Source organism: Lethenteron reissneri, chromosome 20, assembly GCF_015708825.2.
Source record: "Lethenteron reissneri isolate LAM-NWPU_2019-01 chromosome 20, ASM1570882v1, whole genome shotgun sequence".
Taxonomy (NCBI): Eukaryota; Metazoa; Chordata; class Hyperoartia; order Petromyzontiformes; family Petromyzontidae; genus Lethenteron; species Lethenteron reissneri.
Window position 1 is genome coordinate 5,841,903 of NC_083798.1, and position 16,568 is coordinate 5,858,470.

The window sequence follows — 16,568 nt, forward strand, 5'->3', positions numbered from 1 at the left end:
AAATGGATTCAGCCAAAAAAAGATAATATCCAGAAGTTCATTAAGGGGTGCTCGCGGCAGATCTGGCCAGGGAATTTTCAAAACAATGCATTCATAATCATTGCGTGTGCAAGTACAGACTTTTATCAATCCATTGCTGGATGAGGGCTTCCCCAAGCCGTGAAGGTCGTGGGGGGCTCTTTGACTCTACTTCACCATGCTGGTCAGCGAGGTTGGGGAAAGCATAGAAATGGGAGCATAGAGGTACAGTACAACAATATAGATTTTTTTTCCTCTGCACAGCCTAACCACGTAGCCCCCGCAGTCTCCACACAACCTGTTTCGTGCGCGGTGGTCACCCACCCTCAGCACTAACCAGGGCCAAAGCCTGCTTAGCTTCCGAAATCTGACAAGTTGAGCTGCATCGCACGTGTGTTTGTGTCACAGGCAGTGATAGTACAGAGGGAGCAACCATCCCTAGGAGGCGAGGGTGCCTTCCCTCCGGGCAACCCACCCCCCTCCTCCTCCCCTCGCCGCCGCCGCACACACACACGCGCACGTGTAAAACATTCCCTCGGTGAATAAATGGATCACAAGTTTAATAAGGCGCAATGTAGCACACGAAAAGAAAGTTTCCTATTTGAACGTACGATGTGCACAGCAATAATAAATAATGTAAACGTTGAAATAATTGCCATGCAAGGTCACTTGGAAAGGATGCTTGCCTTGCCAGATTCAGATACACTTTCCGACCTCACACGGAGGCCAGCACAGAACAGGACCTCATTGTTCACGACCAGGACAGCACAGCTGTACAGACATATATATTTACAAGGTGTTGCTCAACGCTCCTATATAATGGAACTCATTGTTTTTAGAATAATAATAATTTTCGATTTAAAGCTTTCGTGACTGCAGGGATTCATCTTCTTGGTTCTTTCGGTAAAGTCACGTAGAAGGGAAGTAATAAAATAATAAAAATAAAACATAATAAAATAATTCTCACGACGTTTCGGCCACAACGCAAGCAGCCGTCCTCAGGTGAAGAACATGTCTGTCGATAACGTCGTGATAATTATTTTATTATGTTTTATTTTTATTATTTTATTATTTCCCTTCTACGTGACTTTACCGAAAGAACCAAGAAGAATAATAATAATCATCATAATAATCCGCGTTGGTCAATCCACTGCTGATTATTTAGATTATTTGGCTGCTATATATTTCCACATGACAAGCCAATTCGTTGAGCTATCATTTGTGGCCAGGTCGCTTCTGCAAAAAAAGCTAATAGCTCAATCGGCTTGACCTGGTAAGATTAAACAGAAAAAACATAGTTTAGTTTTATTTGTATATATTTTTAAGTGATTTGCTTACCTTTCCTGTATTTTGCCACTCCGATGGTGTTTTTGTATTTGTTGTTTTTAATGTTCTAACCTGCCCCTGCTGGACATCTTTGGAAAATAGATTTATAGTTCAACGGATTCCTCCAGTGTAAGTAAGTATTCTGATGTTGAAAGAAGGCCTCCTGAAGCTGCAAGCCATCTCTCACGATCCTGCGATGCAATATCTCACCAAAGTTAGAATATATATTTTTGGGAGATTTTAATCATGTTTTTTGTAGATTTTAATCATGTTTTTTTTTATACATTATTTTTCAATCCACTCCTCACGGCTTCCACACACCTAGTCGGTCGTAGGGTTTTTTCTTTTAGCGATGCTTCACCGTGCATCACGGCGGGAGTTGGTGAGTGGGTTCAGACCCCAAACGCCGCTGATGTTGACCGTCACTGAGAATCCAACTCAGGCCGTTGACTGTAGGGTGCAGTGTGCTCACCACCGCATCACCACTCCGCCTCACATTTGTTGTTAGAACAGACTCTCTTTTAGTACAAAGAATCTGGCTCGTAAATTTAATTTGGATACACAAAGAAGCTGGCTCATGAATGAAATTTAATTTGGATATACACGAGCAGTGCCTTTCTCATGCCCAGTACAACACGTGTCATCGTCATGTCTAGCTATGGACTATCTACTGCTGGATGAAAGCCTTTCAACTCCATAACCCCATTGTCAGGAGAGTCGTGCATTGAAAATTACGACAGTGTTTGGCTAACATGGGGGGGGGGGGGGGGGAGGGAATAACCTCCCCCACGACCAGACGAAATCTCACGCGTGCTTGCAAGACGAGAACACTCGAAGCTCTGCACAGATAGATTTAATTTATAGACAGAGCCAATCATTTGTATCTGTCTGCTGGTATTTTCACATCCCTCAGCAGATTTACTCTCAAGTGATTTAATGAATGTCATGATTCAGGGTTGCGATTAGATTCAAGAATACATTACTTTTGTATAATTTCTACCATCCCATTTTTGTTATTTCTAGTCCCCCCCCCCCCTTAGTTTTTGTTGTTCTATTCAGCTACATTAAACAATATATGTTATTTTGCATGTTATTTGCACGAATCGTAATGGATTCTTACCAGTGCAATGCTATGCACGGATCCAACGCATCTAGTTTAATTGACACAACGGACATGCCTAGTATATACCACTCTCAATGCTATAATCCAATAATTTATTAAGATAATATATCCCTCAATATGTTCATCCGTATGTTTATCGTACAGATGAGCCCACACCTCCGATGAGAACGTTTGGCTACGTACGGTGAGAAAGCAGTTGAGCCAACATATGTCCATCTAAAAAACAAATATCTTTAGGTCGCATGTGGTTAAATAAATGAAATGCTCAACGTCAATCGATCATTAATAAGGTTCCAATGCGAAAACAGTTCAGTAGTACGAGCCACAACGATACAAGGGCCATCTCCCATTTACAAACATGTTGCAGCAATAATTTGCCGTTGCTGCAATGACAAATGGGGCAAAGAGATTACGGGTGGAGCGTGTGTGTTCCATTGTGTAGGAAATGCTCTTCGCTTCTTAAGAATAATGATTCTCCAGATTTTGCAAACGGAATGTGGAAACAATTTCACGGCGCTTACATGCAATGCAGACTTCCTTGATTTTGAGTAAGAACTTCACTTGGTTAGAATATGTAACCTTCCGCCCCCCCCCCCCTCTTTATATGGGGCATAAAATTACCCAAAAATTTTTTGGAAGGATGTATGGTAATTACTTTTCGGAAACTCTAAACTTTCTCGTGATCTTTTTTTTCTTCTTTCCTTCTTCGTACAAATGCAAATTAAGGAGCGCCGCGTTCGGCCGTGGATTCGTAGCGATGGGAACCTCGCACGATGTTCTCCCCAGCTTCCTGAGACCAGATGTAAAGTCCTGCGTGGGTCTGCGCGTGTGCGTCTCTTATTTTTGAGACAGACAACAGACAGTTAACCGCTAAACCATATGCAATTGTTGTCCCGCAACGCACTGGAATTCAAGTCGACCGACAGCATAGGCATAAGCAGTTCAGCCCGTATGGTGATATCGAAAGTGTACCCTCAATCTCGAATGTGCCCAGGGTCAGTTAGGCCATTTGTTACTCACTCATAGTGGACTGCTGCATGACCTTTTGCTTGTAAAACTGAACCATTTGAGCAGGTAAGGCCAACTGGGCTCTGTAGCTCTGTTATAGAAGTGACCCGGCCGCAAATAATATCTCAACGCACCCAAGCCAAATACTCTAAACGACCCAGAGAAAAATCCACGCGACCACGGTGAGAGCACGCAAACTGTAAACGCACATTTCGATTTAAAGCTTTCGTGACTGCAGGGATTCATCTTCTTGGTTCTTTCGGTAAAGTCACGTAGAAGGGAAGTAATAAAATAATAAAACATAATAAAACAATTCTCACGACGTTTCGGCCACAACGCAAGCAGCCGTCCTCAGGTGAAAACCAGGTCCGTCGAGGCGACAGAGTCTGGTTTTCACCTGAGGACGGCTGCTTGCGTTGTGGCCGAAACGTCGTGAGAATTGTTTTATTATGTTTTATTATTTTATTACTTCCCTTCTACGTGACTTTACCGAAAGAACCAAGAAGATGTAAACGCACAATTGTGATGTCGCGCGCACACACACACACCCGAGTGTGGTGTCTTCTCGAATGTTTAGTTTTTTTATCGAACAAACAATTAAAATCTAGTTAAATTACACACACTGACCCCAAGCATCGTTAGCTGTCATATTTACATAGCGGCGTCTGTCCTGCGTGTGTCGTCCGATCGTTTTCTCACCTAAACGTAATTTATGGAAGTGATGAACAACTTGGGTGAAACGGCAATGCACTAAAACAACGCACGCATGATGCTTTGAGGAACGGCTGTTCTCCATAGCACGCGATACTCTGCAGAAGGGTCATTGCCTGAAACGTTGCCGATTATCATATTTGTCTCTTTTTTATTGTTTTTTTAAGACGGCCGAGCTTGCGAATGCGTTGAGGTCTTTCTTTAACGTCAAGTAAAAACTCAGATCACACGCGAATGAACATCAACTCAAGTGGTGTGGCTGGCCCCTACAACGCTGTCCCTTCACAAGAACATCACCGCCTGCCCAAACACACAAATCTGGGATCCATTCGTTCGCAGCGTTAACATGTCCAGGCGAGCGCGACTTTGTCTCTCCGTCTGTTGCTTCATTTTCCCCGCGATTCCCCGCAGCGATTGCGCGCGCGTGCGTCCCATCCCTCCCCCTCTCGAGGGGCAGCCCCCTCCCCTCCTCCTCCTCCTGGAACGGAGGGGGGGGCTGCGTACCCCCCACCAACAACCCCCACGGAGGGTGGGAGGGGTGGGGGGCGTCCTGTTTATTTGCGGCGGCCCTTCGCCAAATCTCGGTCAGACTCCCCCCCTACCCCCGGGTGACGTTACAGGCCCCGGGCAGACCGCGTGCGCACGCTCCAGTCGCCTTCCCGGTGCTCCGAGGGTGCCCCTTGACTCGTCCGTCCGTCCCCTACCCGCCACCAAACACTCCTCGTGTTTGCGTTTAAGCGCCAACCTTCTCACCCCCCCCGCCCCCATTCCTCGCTGCTCACATTACGCCTGCCGCAACTACACTACAGTTCATTTCCTTGACCGCGCGCGAAGCATGTGGCTTTCCTAATGGTCTAAGCAGAGCTTTCTACCTCTCCCCCTCTCGTTGTTTGTGCGGACGGCTTCGGCTTTCACGCGTCGTCGTCAGCTCACGGCGAAGAGAATCAAAGTTGCGTGCGAGCGAGCGAGGCGTTCTGGCAAATATTAAGCTATGCGCCCGGTGTCGTCCGCGCTGACTTTCTAATCGCAGTGACTTGGAAACGTGTTCAATCGCAGTCTTACACGCCGATCGCAAGTACGCTTGCTCCCTTTTGGTTTAAAACAAAACAAAGAAAACGCTCAATTCGCACATTTTATTACGTGAATTAGAGAAGTATTTTTTTGGAACTGTTCTTGAAAGTAGCAACTCTCCAAGTAATGACTCACGCCCTGCATACATCTGCTTGGGAATTGCATTCATCATCCTGTCTCAATACTCTACTTGATGAAATCTCCTCCATGCAGCTTGTCCTGCGTGGCTGTAATCCATTCCACTGCCAGTCGAGGCATCATTCTATTACTGTACCGTACTCCACCCTCCCTCCGGGTTGTGTCTTTATTGGATCAGTGGCATAGCCATCGAAGTGCGCATTGGAGCCCACGGAGCTGCGAGGTGCCCAGGCGCAGGCTACAGAGAGGAGGGAAATCGGGCACGGGGGGGGGGGGTTGGTGGGCATTTAATTCATTTTGGTACCAGGTACCACATCAAGCACGCAATAGATGTTTGTGCCGTCACAAAATGTAAAGTCTCTTCCCCTTAAAGGCTGCAGCCGCTTGAAGTCAACGCTCTCACGCAGTTTCACATCCCCGGGTCTTATGAGTTGCTGTTACGGTGGCGTATCTCCCCGTGTCTCACAGCACAGTCGTGATGGTGATGAGCATGATAATGAGTGATGATGATTATTAGAATCATGATTCATGATGATGATGTTGACCATAATTATGGTGATGATTGTGGTGATTAGTTATGATGATGAGGACAAAAATGACTATGAAGAGCCATGATGATATGATGATGAACATGATGACAGATGATTTGTGGTTATGCTGCGTTATTTATATCACACTCCGACATCCTTTCTCATGTGGTGGGTACCCAATAGGCCCTGTTTAACGGTGCCCCTGCAACCACTTAACGTCTAATCCCAATCTGAGCAGCTCTTCCATCCAGTAAAATATATATCCACTATTATCTCAGCGGGAATTCTTGAACCAAAAAAGAAAAACGAGAGACACAAAAAACACAAACTCTTTCCAGGCCAGATGATGGCTGGGCATGCATGATTGTTCTAAGCGTGTTCACTCCAGCTGGCTCGATGCCATTTCGGATTGTGTCCAACACATCTCAGCAACAAAGTAAATTCACGTTTCACCTTTCAAACCATTATGAGACTACAATTCAAGTGCCGCAAGCTCGTACGTATTTTTTCCGGGTTTTTGTGTGTGTTATATGCGTGCGTTATTGTCCATACGCCGTGGTAATGTCTGCATTGTCATTTTTTTCAATGGGCCTTGTGAATGCAATGCAAAGATAAAGCCCACGGACACGCATGTTTTTGTACTCGTGGTGATATTTTTTTCTCTTTGCGAGAAAGCTCTTTTTATTAGACGGAGCGCAACAAATCTCGGGAGGAAATCCGTGGAAGCAAGCCCGTGGGCCCCAGATTGTTGCCTTAATGTTTGTGTGAGAGGGGGGTGAATATGTGGGAGGGGGGGGGGGGGAGAACGGGGGGCAGGGAGCAGTGAGTGGAGGCTCCAGGGTGAAGAATGGTTGGGGCAGTGCGAGAGAGAGAGAGTGGAGAAAGGCCGTCGGGACAGCTCTGGGTGCAGAAATTGCTTTATTTTTAAATTTTCAACTTTTGTACTGCAGCTTAATTCTTAATGTACTGGCATTGCACGTTGATATCCAGGATATATTCTTAAAGCATGCACTTTTTCAATTGTATTTATTAGGAGTTCATTAATACAATCCTATAATAACGAAATACACTTAGGTACACTGCAATGCACAAGAACACAATACAACGCATTACATCTGCAATACAATGCTACCCAATACAACAATGATATATGAAACACTATTCTGGGAAGTACAGCTGACGGATGTAAACTTTTTTGTTACAATTTACATAAGCTGCTGATAGACTTATGATAAAAGCCCCAGCAAATGATTGTCCCAAACTTAAATTTAAGGAGGAAATTGGCGGTGCGACAGTTCGCTCGATGTACTCTGAACCCAGCGACCTGAGTTCGATTCCCGATCGCGTTTATGATCAACGATGAGTTACATCAGCAACGGTCCTGAGCACCACCCTGCACCAACCCACATTGACCAGCGTAGCGAAGTATGGCAAAACAACCCCCATGACTTACACGCACGGTATGAGAATTTCCTCCAACAGTGGACTGACAAAGTGGGCTGCACTTTGTTTCATATTGGAGTCAAAAGTAAAACTGGGAAATAAATATACGGGTAACCGACAAAGCCACTGGCCAATCACTTTCACTCCGTATGTGATCGGACGTTGTGATGTGTCGCCTTCTTAAACCAACAAACGGCATCTGTATCTTAAACCAACAAACGGCATCTGTATCAGCTAAAACTGTGGATCGACTGTACCACTGCTAGGCTAGTGCTCACGATACGCTTGTATACGCCACGTGGGCAAACACTGCACTCTGTCAGTCTGCGTCGGACGTGAATGGCTGGCTCTGTCGTTCCTCGACGCCAGGGAGTGTCTGGCAACAGACGAGGCAACATCAAAGAAGAGGCACTCGAGATGTTGAGACTCTCCCTGGAAATACAAAAAAAAAACCCGTGTGTACGTACATGGTGTATACACACGCGTGGGCCTTTCATATTTAGGCAGGCGTGGAAAACACTGTGCAGGTGTCTTTTGGAAACATTCTACATGCAGGAAAAGTGCAAGTCTGAGGTCCGTCGGATAAGTGTGTGCGTGTCCCTCCACAATAGCCTTAATTCATGTTACCAAAAGCCCAAGCAGTCATTATGGCAACAGCCGTACGGCAAGCAGTTCCTGCTTCGTGTCAAAAATAGGTACATTTGTGGAATTGTTTTTTATTCAACTGTGGTACTGTAATGCGTGCAATATGTTCCCCCAAAATTGAACCAAAAAAAACTGCTAGTGACGAACAAGTGCAAATCAACAAATATTTGCCGAATTCATCATTAACACCGCCCTTGAGCATAAATCCATATTACAATAATATTGGTATTAATTCACGACTTGGTAAAGCCCTCCCCACGCAGTTTCAGTCGTGGGGGTTATTTGCCCATGTGGCTGGGAATCGAACTTAGGTGACCTTGTTTATAGCGAAGTGCACTAACCACTGCTCCTCACCCCATATTTTGGCAGTCACATGACCTTACGGTAGAGCATTCGTTGCGTGCTGTAGAGGTTTCACGGTTCCAATCCAGCGGCTGCCCTGGTTATTACTGCGGTGTGTAATAACTGTAAAAATTCGCTACGTGTCGTCTCGTGCACGGTGAGCGTTAAAGAGCCCTCTGCATCAGTAGCAAGCTTAGCCCATCGCGTGCCGGTCTCATGATCCAAAATAAAATGTAAAAACTGCCCACAAATGACTAAATTGGGATGAATGGTAGTAATAATCGCCCCCTACGATAAAAAACTTGGCAGGACCCACGTGAAAAAGGGTCATGAAACTCAGTGAGGCTTGCTGGGTAATCAAGCATAGTAATAATAATATATTGAATATGTGTCTGAAAGATGGGGTGATGGCATTGATCCTTCTTCGGAACAGAGATTGCTCCGAAAATGGATCTTTGCCTGAAACATAAGCCTATTCAAGTATACATTTCTGTCAAAAGTCATTGCATTCTTTCATTAGTGTTTTCCCTTGGTTGTGACCGATGCCGTGAACATAGCAGGCTGTTGTGCCTTAAGCCCTGCCGACACTTTACACGACCAACGCTTACACAAGCAAAACACTAATACGTTCCTGTGCTCGGTCGAGTCAACAAAAGGGACATCCCTTTAAAACAAATATGCACGCTTGTTTAAATTAGAATTCGGATGTTGTAACAGAGTACGAACCATCGAGCCAGTAGCAAGGGGCAAGTGCTGGGAGCCACCGGTGCCCTTACAGCAGCGCTAACCCTTCGGACCCCGAGAGGTTAAAGCGCAAGAAAAAATGCATAGAGCTCGATTTCTCGCGCAACAATTAAAGCTCAAACCCCCTAACCGGGTGCAATATTCACCGTGTAAATGGAGCACCTTGAGCAAACACTCTGTGTGGTCCCAAAGAAGGAGGAAGAGCGGGGGGGGGGGGGGGAGGACCCTTCGCTTTTGAGTATTTTCATTGGACGAGAGCGTTTTTGTTTTTATAAACGCACGGGCGGCACACGGAGACAGCCACGTTGCTTGGCTGCCCAGATCAGCGTGGGGTGCGAGATCTCACCGCTCGTGAAGAATGTAATCTCGGCTTTAGTGTAATCTGAGAAAAGTGTTCTGCCAGGTTTCCACATCTGCTGACTTTGCAAAGAAAAGCCATGCTCTTCACAAAAGGAGGAATAAGTGCGTTATAATGTAACGATTCCGTTAAGTTGATTAGTCGACAAAAAATTGTAATTGACTACTTTTTGTTTGTTCTCAATGACTTGTGCCTCTTTAAAAAGGGCGACCACCCCTACATTCTGCCTCCCGAAGGCAGGCAACCCCCAGCAAGCCACGCCCAGCGTGACGCGGATGGCGATGATGATGTCACCAAGCCACGCCCATCACCTCCCATCTAGCGGTACACTCTTTTTTCAACTATTTCTTGTTTTCCGATTATAAGTAATGGAATCGATTATCGGTAGAATAATCAATTACAAACATGATTGGACGCCCCCAACTCCAGACACAATGCTTCTTTTAGTGGGGCGCCGCGGTGGCGAGATGTTCACTAACTTGAGTGGTATACAAGAGGTCATTGGTATGACCCCGACCCTGAAGCCTTTATATTTGGAGTTTGCCGGTTCCCCCCGTGGTTGCGTGGATTTTTCTCCGGCTCATCCGGTTTTGCCCTCCACATTTAGAATCAACATGTGTTGAGAGTATTTGGCTGCTGTAAATATCCACGTGATAACCCACTTCGTTGCGCAATCATTTGTGGGCAGGTCGACTCTGAAAAAGAACTACATAGCTGAGTGGGCCTAACCTGGAAAAAAATTTAAAGATAACAGAAATGAACGTTCGGTGATGCTTAACTCGAACTCAGTAACCTAGTTCGCAACAGAAGGTGCCGCTTTCGGTCTCGCGTGATCGTCTCTCACGCTCTCGCCGAGCGAAAAACTCTTCCTGCGCAGTCGCGTAGCATGCCTCTGGAACGCAGCAAGTCTTGCGCATCCACGCTGGGTCAGTGGCACAGATGTCCTGGTTCTGGGAGGGATGCCCAAACCAATGTCTTGTAATGCCTTCATTCTCTCTGTGTTTTTATCCTTGTCTGCCAGGGGCTTTAAATGCTCTCACTTTTGGCTCACGGGACTCCAATTTTCCATATTTCCAGACATCTTTCTGTCTTACGCTCTCCTTTCTCTCAATCTTTTTATATTTTCATTTTGCCTTTTTTTTACTTATCCATGCTTATAAGTATATGACAGTATCTGTCCATATTATTATCAGTCCTTGGGGGGGTGGGGAAGGCAGAGGGGTGGGGGGAAAGGGGCACAAAAACATGGAACCAATCATTCGTGTTTATTTTACCAGGTAAGGCCCACTGAGCTATTGAGTTCTTTTTCAGAAGCCACCTGGCCACCAAGTGGCTTATCTTGTGGAAATGTATAGCAGCCAAATACTCTTAAACGAATATTCTTTGGGTCTTTCGGTAAAGTCACGTAGATAAAAATAAAAATATCACGACGTTTCGATCGCAAGCAATCGTCATCAGGCAGAAGACTTTACCGAAAGACCCAAAGAATATTAATTCCTGCAGTCACGAAAGCTTTAAGTCAAGATCTTAAACGCATGTTGATTCTAAATGGGGGGGGGGGGGGAATTGTATACCCAGAGAAAAATCCATATACAAACTACAAATATACAGGCGTCAGGGTCGGGATCCATCCCACGACCTCCTGCCTCCTGTAAACTGGGCAAGGTGGTTAACATCTCGCCACCGTGACGCCCCCGGTTCTGCGCGTATTGGTTTTGGCGGTGGAGTGTGTGGAGGGCCAGCGGCTGGCTTGCGGTTAGCAGTGGAGAGGCGGGGACACCCAGAGACAGAAGCGCGGACAAGCAGTTGGCAGCCGCTTGGCCGATAAGGTCAGAGAGGCTGCACTCTGGGGGTCTGGAGGAAAGGCAAATACGAATGACTTCTCATAAAGAGCACGAGCGAATGAGGAAGGATTGCACAAACATTCCAAAAAAATTCCTCATCCGTTTAAACAGTGGCAGCTTCTTTTATCTGCGCAAAGCCGAGATCAAAAAGGGGGCCCGTGATTTATTCCGTGGTTTGTTTAGTTTTGGCGGTGATGCCACTTAACAAAAGGGGTCACATTTGGATAAGCTACATTATTCACAGCTGGGGATCTCGAATACACAAGGGAGTGTTCGCTAAATATTACATACGTATATATTTAAGCTTTAGTTTAAAGTTAAAATGGAAATAACATGGTATTGAAATGAGCACGTGAGGATTTATGTTTTTAATCGAATAAGTCTGAAATAAAGTAAAAATAATAATAACGGACATATTCCGCCGCTGTGTTCGCGTTGTGCTCTTGTTGTCAGACGCGTCATCAAGCGAAGCTGCAGAGAAAAAATTCATGGAAAAAAACTGAAAGATGTCACAACAATTAAATGCAGGCACGTGTTACATTTGTCCTGTGATTAATGTAAACACAGCTTAAAAATCAACAACAAAAAACACCAAGCAGACGCTTTCAAAACTCAACCTGCCACTCAAAACATTCGGTTTAATCTTGTTCAATCCACAACATCCTTGACACGCAGACATTCTGCCAATATAAATCCCCTTTGCAAAGAGAAGAAAATACTGGTATGGTGCCATTGTAACCAAATGAGAGCCAATTATTGTGCCAAAAACGTTTTTAACTGCTGGTTTACGTAGTGAGAGGCAGACGGCAATATTTTGTTGCACCGTACATCTATGTTCCCACATAGATGCTCCCCTCCTTCACAAGCACCCCCCCCCCCCCCCCCCACTGAGCAGCATAGCAAAGAAATGTCAAAGATCAAATTTCCCACCACGACTGGCACGGCACTGAGAGGCCTTCAACCAGCAATGGATTGTCGACAAAAGGCTATAATAGGTACATTCATTTTCGTGATACATTTGTATTCTCAGATTTGTATGCTGGTGTTATTGTAGCCTTTGTTTTGTCTGCTATTGCTCGTGCTGATCGCTCCAGGACACTGATGAAAAATGAGAGGTTTCATCTCACAGGGCTTCCCCTGTTCAAATATTTAAAAGTAATAAAGGAGGAAGACAGTTTTGACAACTTTGTTTGTCCTCATCGACAATTCAATGGAACTGGTATTGGCCAATCGTCTCAATGCCGAACAATCGTCTGCAAATTACTCAATTGGGACGGCATTGGGCAACATCGCCCCCTGCTGCGAAAACAAACTTGGCAGGACTCTCCTGAAAAGAGAGTTTCAGACGCAGTGAAGCATTTCACGGGTAAAAAAAATGCGTAATAATAATGATAAAAAATATGAAGGTTCTTCCAGACCATAGCATGAGAATGGAATTCCTGGGACTGCTCCTCGGGACCTCACATGAGCACATTAGGTGGCCCTGGCTCTGCTTGTGGTTATTGTTTGGGGTTTTTTTTGGTCGACTCTGCCTCTTTCCATGCGGACATTCCATCGCAGACCCTCGCCGGCACGGGCTTCGTGTGTGCCGTGTGAGTTCGTCACGGTAGATTAGAGAAACATTCAGACGCGCGGGGGGGTGGGTGGGTGGGGGGAACAGTTCGCCAAAGCCAAATCCAGCCGGCAATAAAAAAAAATCAATCCTACATCTCACCGAAACTAAAAATAAACCGAGGGGTGGTCTGCCGCTAAATATATTTCTAACATTTTAACCGCCTCGATTCTTTTTTTTTCTTTAACCGTGTGGCTGAGCATACCTTCCTCGTAAAATCACAACTCCTTTATTGACAGCTGTGGTCAAGTTGTAGTGGCTGAAGAGTTGGGCTGCAATCAAGGGTTGGGTGTGGGGAGTGTGCATTCAATCACACGCAACTGTGTGTTCGCCACGTGGAGTCTATGATCATCAGCAGCTGCGGGCGCCACGGTCAACGGGCAGCTGGTAGCGGATGCCACCTTTCACGATCCTTCGTTGAAATCATGAAGCTTAGCACCTGCAAACAAACGGATTTCGCTCCATCTCATCAGTGGACATACTCACAAACGCATTCCATTCCTTGGCCGCCACTCCGTTCCTACTCTTGACTATTGCCCATGATTCCTTCTCGTGATGGTGTCCTGCCGAAGCCTGTGGACTTTTCCTTCATGATTGATGTCATGAACATGCGTGCGTTTCCTAATTCTTCTTGCTATCTCTCTCTCAATTTGATTTAAAGTGTGCAATGTAGTCCATGAGCCAATGAAATTCTCAATCGTAGAATTTACTGAACTATTTTGAGCCTTATTTGGTCATACTGGGATAGCAACTAAATTTCAACTCTTCAGCCTAATCACATTTGAATAAAACTTGCCAGCTTTTCAGAGTATAATGTTCTTTATTTATAGCCGGATAAAAATGCAATAACGTGCAATTATCATTTTAGCGAACACTAACGTGGGTCCAAAAGAATGCCATGCATTATTAATCAATAGCAAATACATGATCTAATAATGTGTGCATGTAAATGTGTGTGTGAGGGAGCGGTAGTGTAGTGGTTAGCGCTACGCTGCGCTACGAACCTGGCGACCCGGATTCGATTCACGCTCACGGCTAGGTCGACTCAGCCTCAAATGAGTACCTGGTGCGATGTGTAAACATCGCCACTAGGGAGTCAAAGGCGTTCGGGCGTGGTGTTGGCCACCCACCCCCTCGTGTGCCGTGCCGGCCTTTATAGGTGCTCGCTAACAGCACTTGCCCCTACAGTCTGTTAAGGCTATACAGGGGATCTTTGTCTTTGTTTATCTTTGTGTGTGACAGCAGCAGTGGGATTTTAATTAAAAACGTAATTCAAATAAAAATAATTCATCACAAAAAAAAAGGTTATTTCATTATACTTTCTTGGCAAAAACCCGTTTGCGTCTTTGCATAAGTCCCCTGTGTGGAACATTAGCAACAAGGAGCGCATGCCAAGATGCGAGCCCCTGGGACCGCTTCTTGGGCGCACGAAGTGCAGTGAAGCAGATAATACCGAGCAGCAGCAGCAGCACGGCAAAGCGAACCCCAGATTGTCACACTCGCCAGAGCTCTTAAGTTATGCGCGTGCATCTCCCTGTGAACAGCTCCTTATTAACGGCAAATTCCCGTAAATGCAATCTTCAAAGGGCGCCACCGCGAGTTTCCCCCCAAAAACTGCCGCGTGTAATGTCTAGCACATGAGACCTGGCGGCTTTTGGAATCGACGCACGTTTGATGGCTTTTTCCAACGGTGTCCATGTTGATTTCCCTTACCTTGCCGTTGAAGAAGGTGCTTCTTGCTTGCAGCGGTTGTCGGGCGCGGGGTGCGGTGGAGGCGGTGAGATTACATCTGCCACAGGGGAATTTGTTTTGTGGTAGTAAATGAACGGAAACCTCCTGCTCAATGTCACCCTTTCATGCACCTTTTAAGGACTTTTTAAACCAAACAAAAAAACAAAAAAGCACGCGTTACCCCCCCCCCCCACCCCCCTAACAGGAAAATGGCTACAATTAACTCCTCGCTGCTGAACAGTTTTCGCCAAACAAATATTATTTCGCAGCAAACGGCGGCAATTGCCGTTCCAAGTGTCGTGGTTCCGAGTGGCGTGACTTGTGAGCTCGGCCTTTTATCGCCTCCCGACTCCTCGCCTGCGACGGAACGGGGACAGCGCCTGCAAAAGGTTGCCACTGTTGCCTTAGCAAGAAATCGCGGCCCGTGTTTTCATTCGAGAGCTCGGGTGAATACGTGAACCCACCACTGAACCGTAGGCCACAGATTCCGTGGTGTTCGTTAGAACGCTCGTCTCTCAGCAGAATCAGAATTTCACTATCACCGTCACTCAGCACGGGCCCGAAGGCCACAGGAAACTCTGAGATGCCAGCAACAAACAGCTCTGTAGAAGGCATACTAGATGCGAGTTATGGTTATTGTAATACGTTGAGAGAGAAAAAGGCGAGGGAAGATAATTCCAAAGTCGAGTCGTGCAAGGAAATAAGCGAGTAAGATATGGGGTTTTCGCCTGCAGTGCAGTGGTTGAACACAGTATGGAATGACAGTATGTTCGTCGTCAATGGTAGAGAACCCTTTCCTTACTCCGGCTTGCTCCCGTGTTTGTTTGACCTCTAAATTGTTCATTATTCCATTCACAATTATCTTCACGAACAATTTATATTCAGTGCATGCGATAAGGGGGCTAAAGGGTGCCTCACAAAGCACTTGACCCCATTGAACACCCATTACTCACTGTCTGAACACTCCTATTCGATGCTGAAGATTTCGGTGTCATTCCTTAAGCTGAGAACACACGGTTAAATGTGTGCAGTCGAGTGAACATAACGTTTGTCTATTTCATATAACACTGCATGCATAGGCTGACTATATGAGTTAATTAAAAATAGCTGGGAGCTTGTGAACAATCCAAGCACAAATTGGCGCACGTGTAACATGGTGAACATTTATATTTTTTAAAATATTTCAATCGAAAGAGTGGCCTTTTTTTTGTAAACACAAACCAATGACACGTGAGTCATACCTTTCCGTCATTTGTCTTTTCACGGAAATTAAATCCTTCAGCTTGTGCCCCCCCCCCCCCATCACTGCGGGGTTTAAATGACCGTGGTGATGAATGGGAAATAGGAGCAGTGAAGGGTACTTGGTGATCGCAACAGTTTTTTTTCTTTTAAACGAACGCACTTCCCTTTAGCAGCACGGAAGTGTACACTGCCTCACCAGCTGCACTTTGTAATTCACCCTGAATGCGCCCTGTGTGGTTGAAGCTCAGAAGCCAACCAGCGTTGACCCTGGTCAGTTCTAGGGTGGGCAGACTGCCTAGGGATACCAGGCGATATAGGCTTGTGATGCCAGGTGGCCAGGGGATGGCAGTAAAGCACGAGAATATTGAATTATTCCGTGAAGAGCTTTGAGTTTGTACCCACATACATTGATTTTCTCTGGGTGCCAGTTCCCGTCCACATACCAATTACGTAGGTGAAAATAAATAAATAAATAAATAGCGACGTTTCGGGCGCAACACAAGCGTCCGTCCTTACGTGACTTTACCGAAAGATCCGAAGAGTATGGATCCTTGCAGTCACGAAAACTTCAAATCTAGAATTCACATGCCAATTGCTCGGTAATTGAAACGGCCAAGCAGCCCAGCCTCAGTGAGGCTTTTTTGGATGAATAATTAACGTTTATTGAATGTCTTGTCATTTA

General features: G+C 45.7%; 1 protein-coding gene across 4 annotated transcripts in view; it reads left to right on the forward strand.

The window, feature by feature from the left end:
• Window positions 1–16,568, forward strand: part of LOC133344633 (histone-lysine N-methyltransferase 2D-like) — a 65,345-nt gene that overhangs the window by 21,409 nt on the left and 27,368 nt on the right. Inside the window, exon 3 of one of the 4 annotated variants that reach the window (XM_061554657.1) lies at window positions 9,663–9,781. The exons of 2 other annotated variants lie outside the window; for them this stretch is intronic. In XM_061554657.1, the coding sequence (XP_061410641.1) occupies window positions 9,733–9,781 (49 nt within the window). In that variant the 5' untranslated portion in view covers window positions 9,663–9,732. The remainder of the gene's footprint in view (window positions 1–9,662; window positions 9,782–16,568) is intronic. One more of the 4 variants, XM_061554658.1, reaches the window with a different exon arrangement.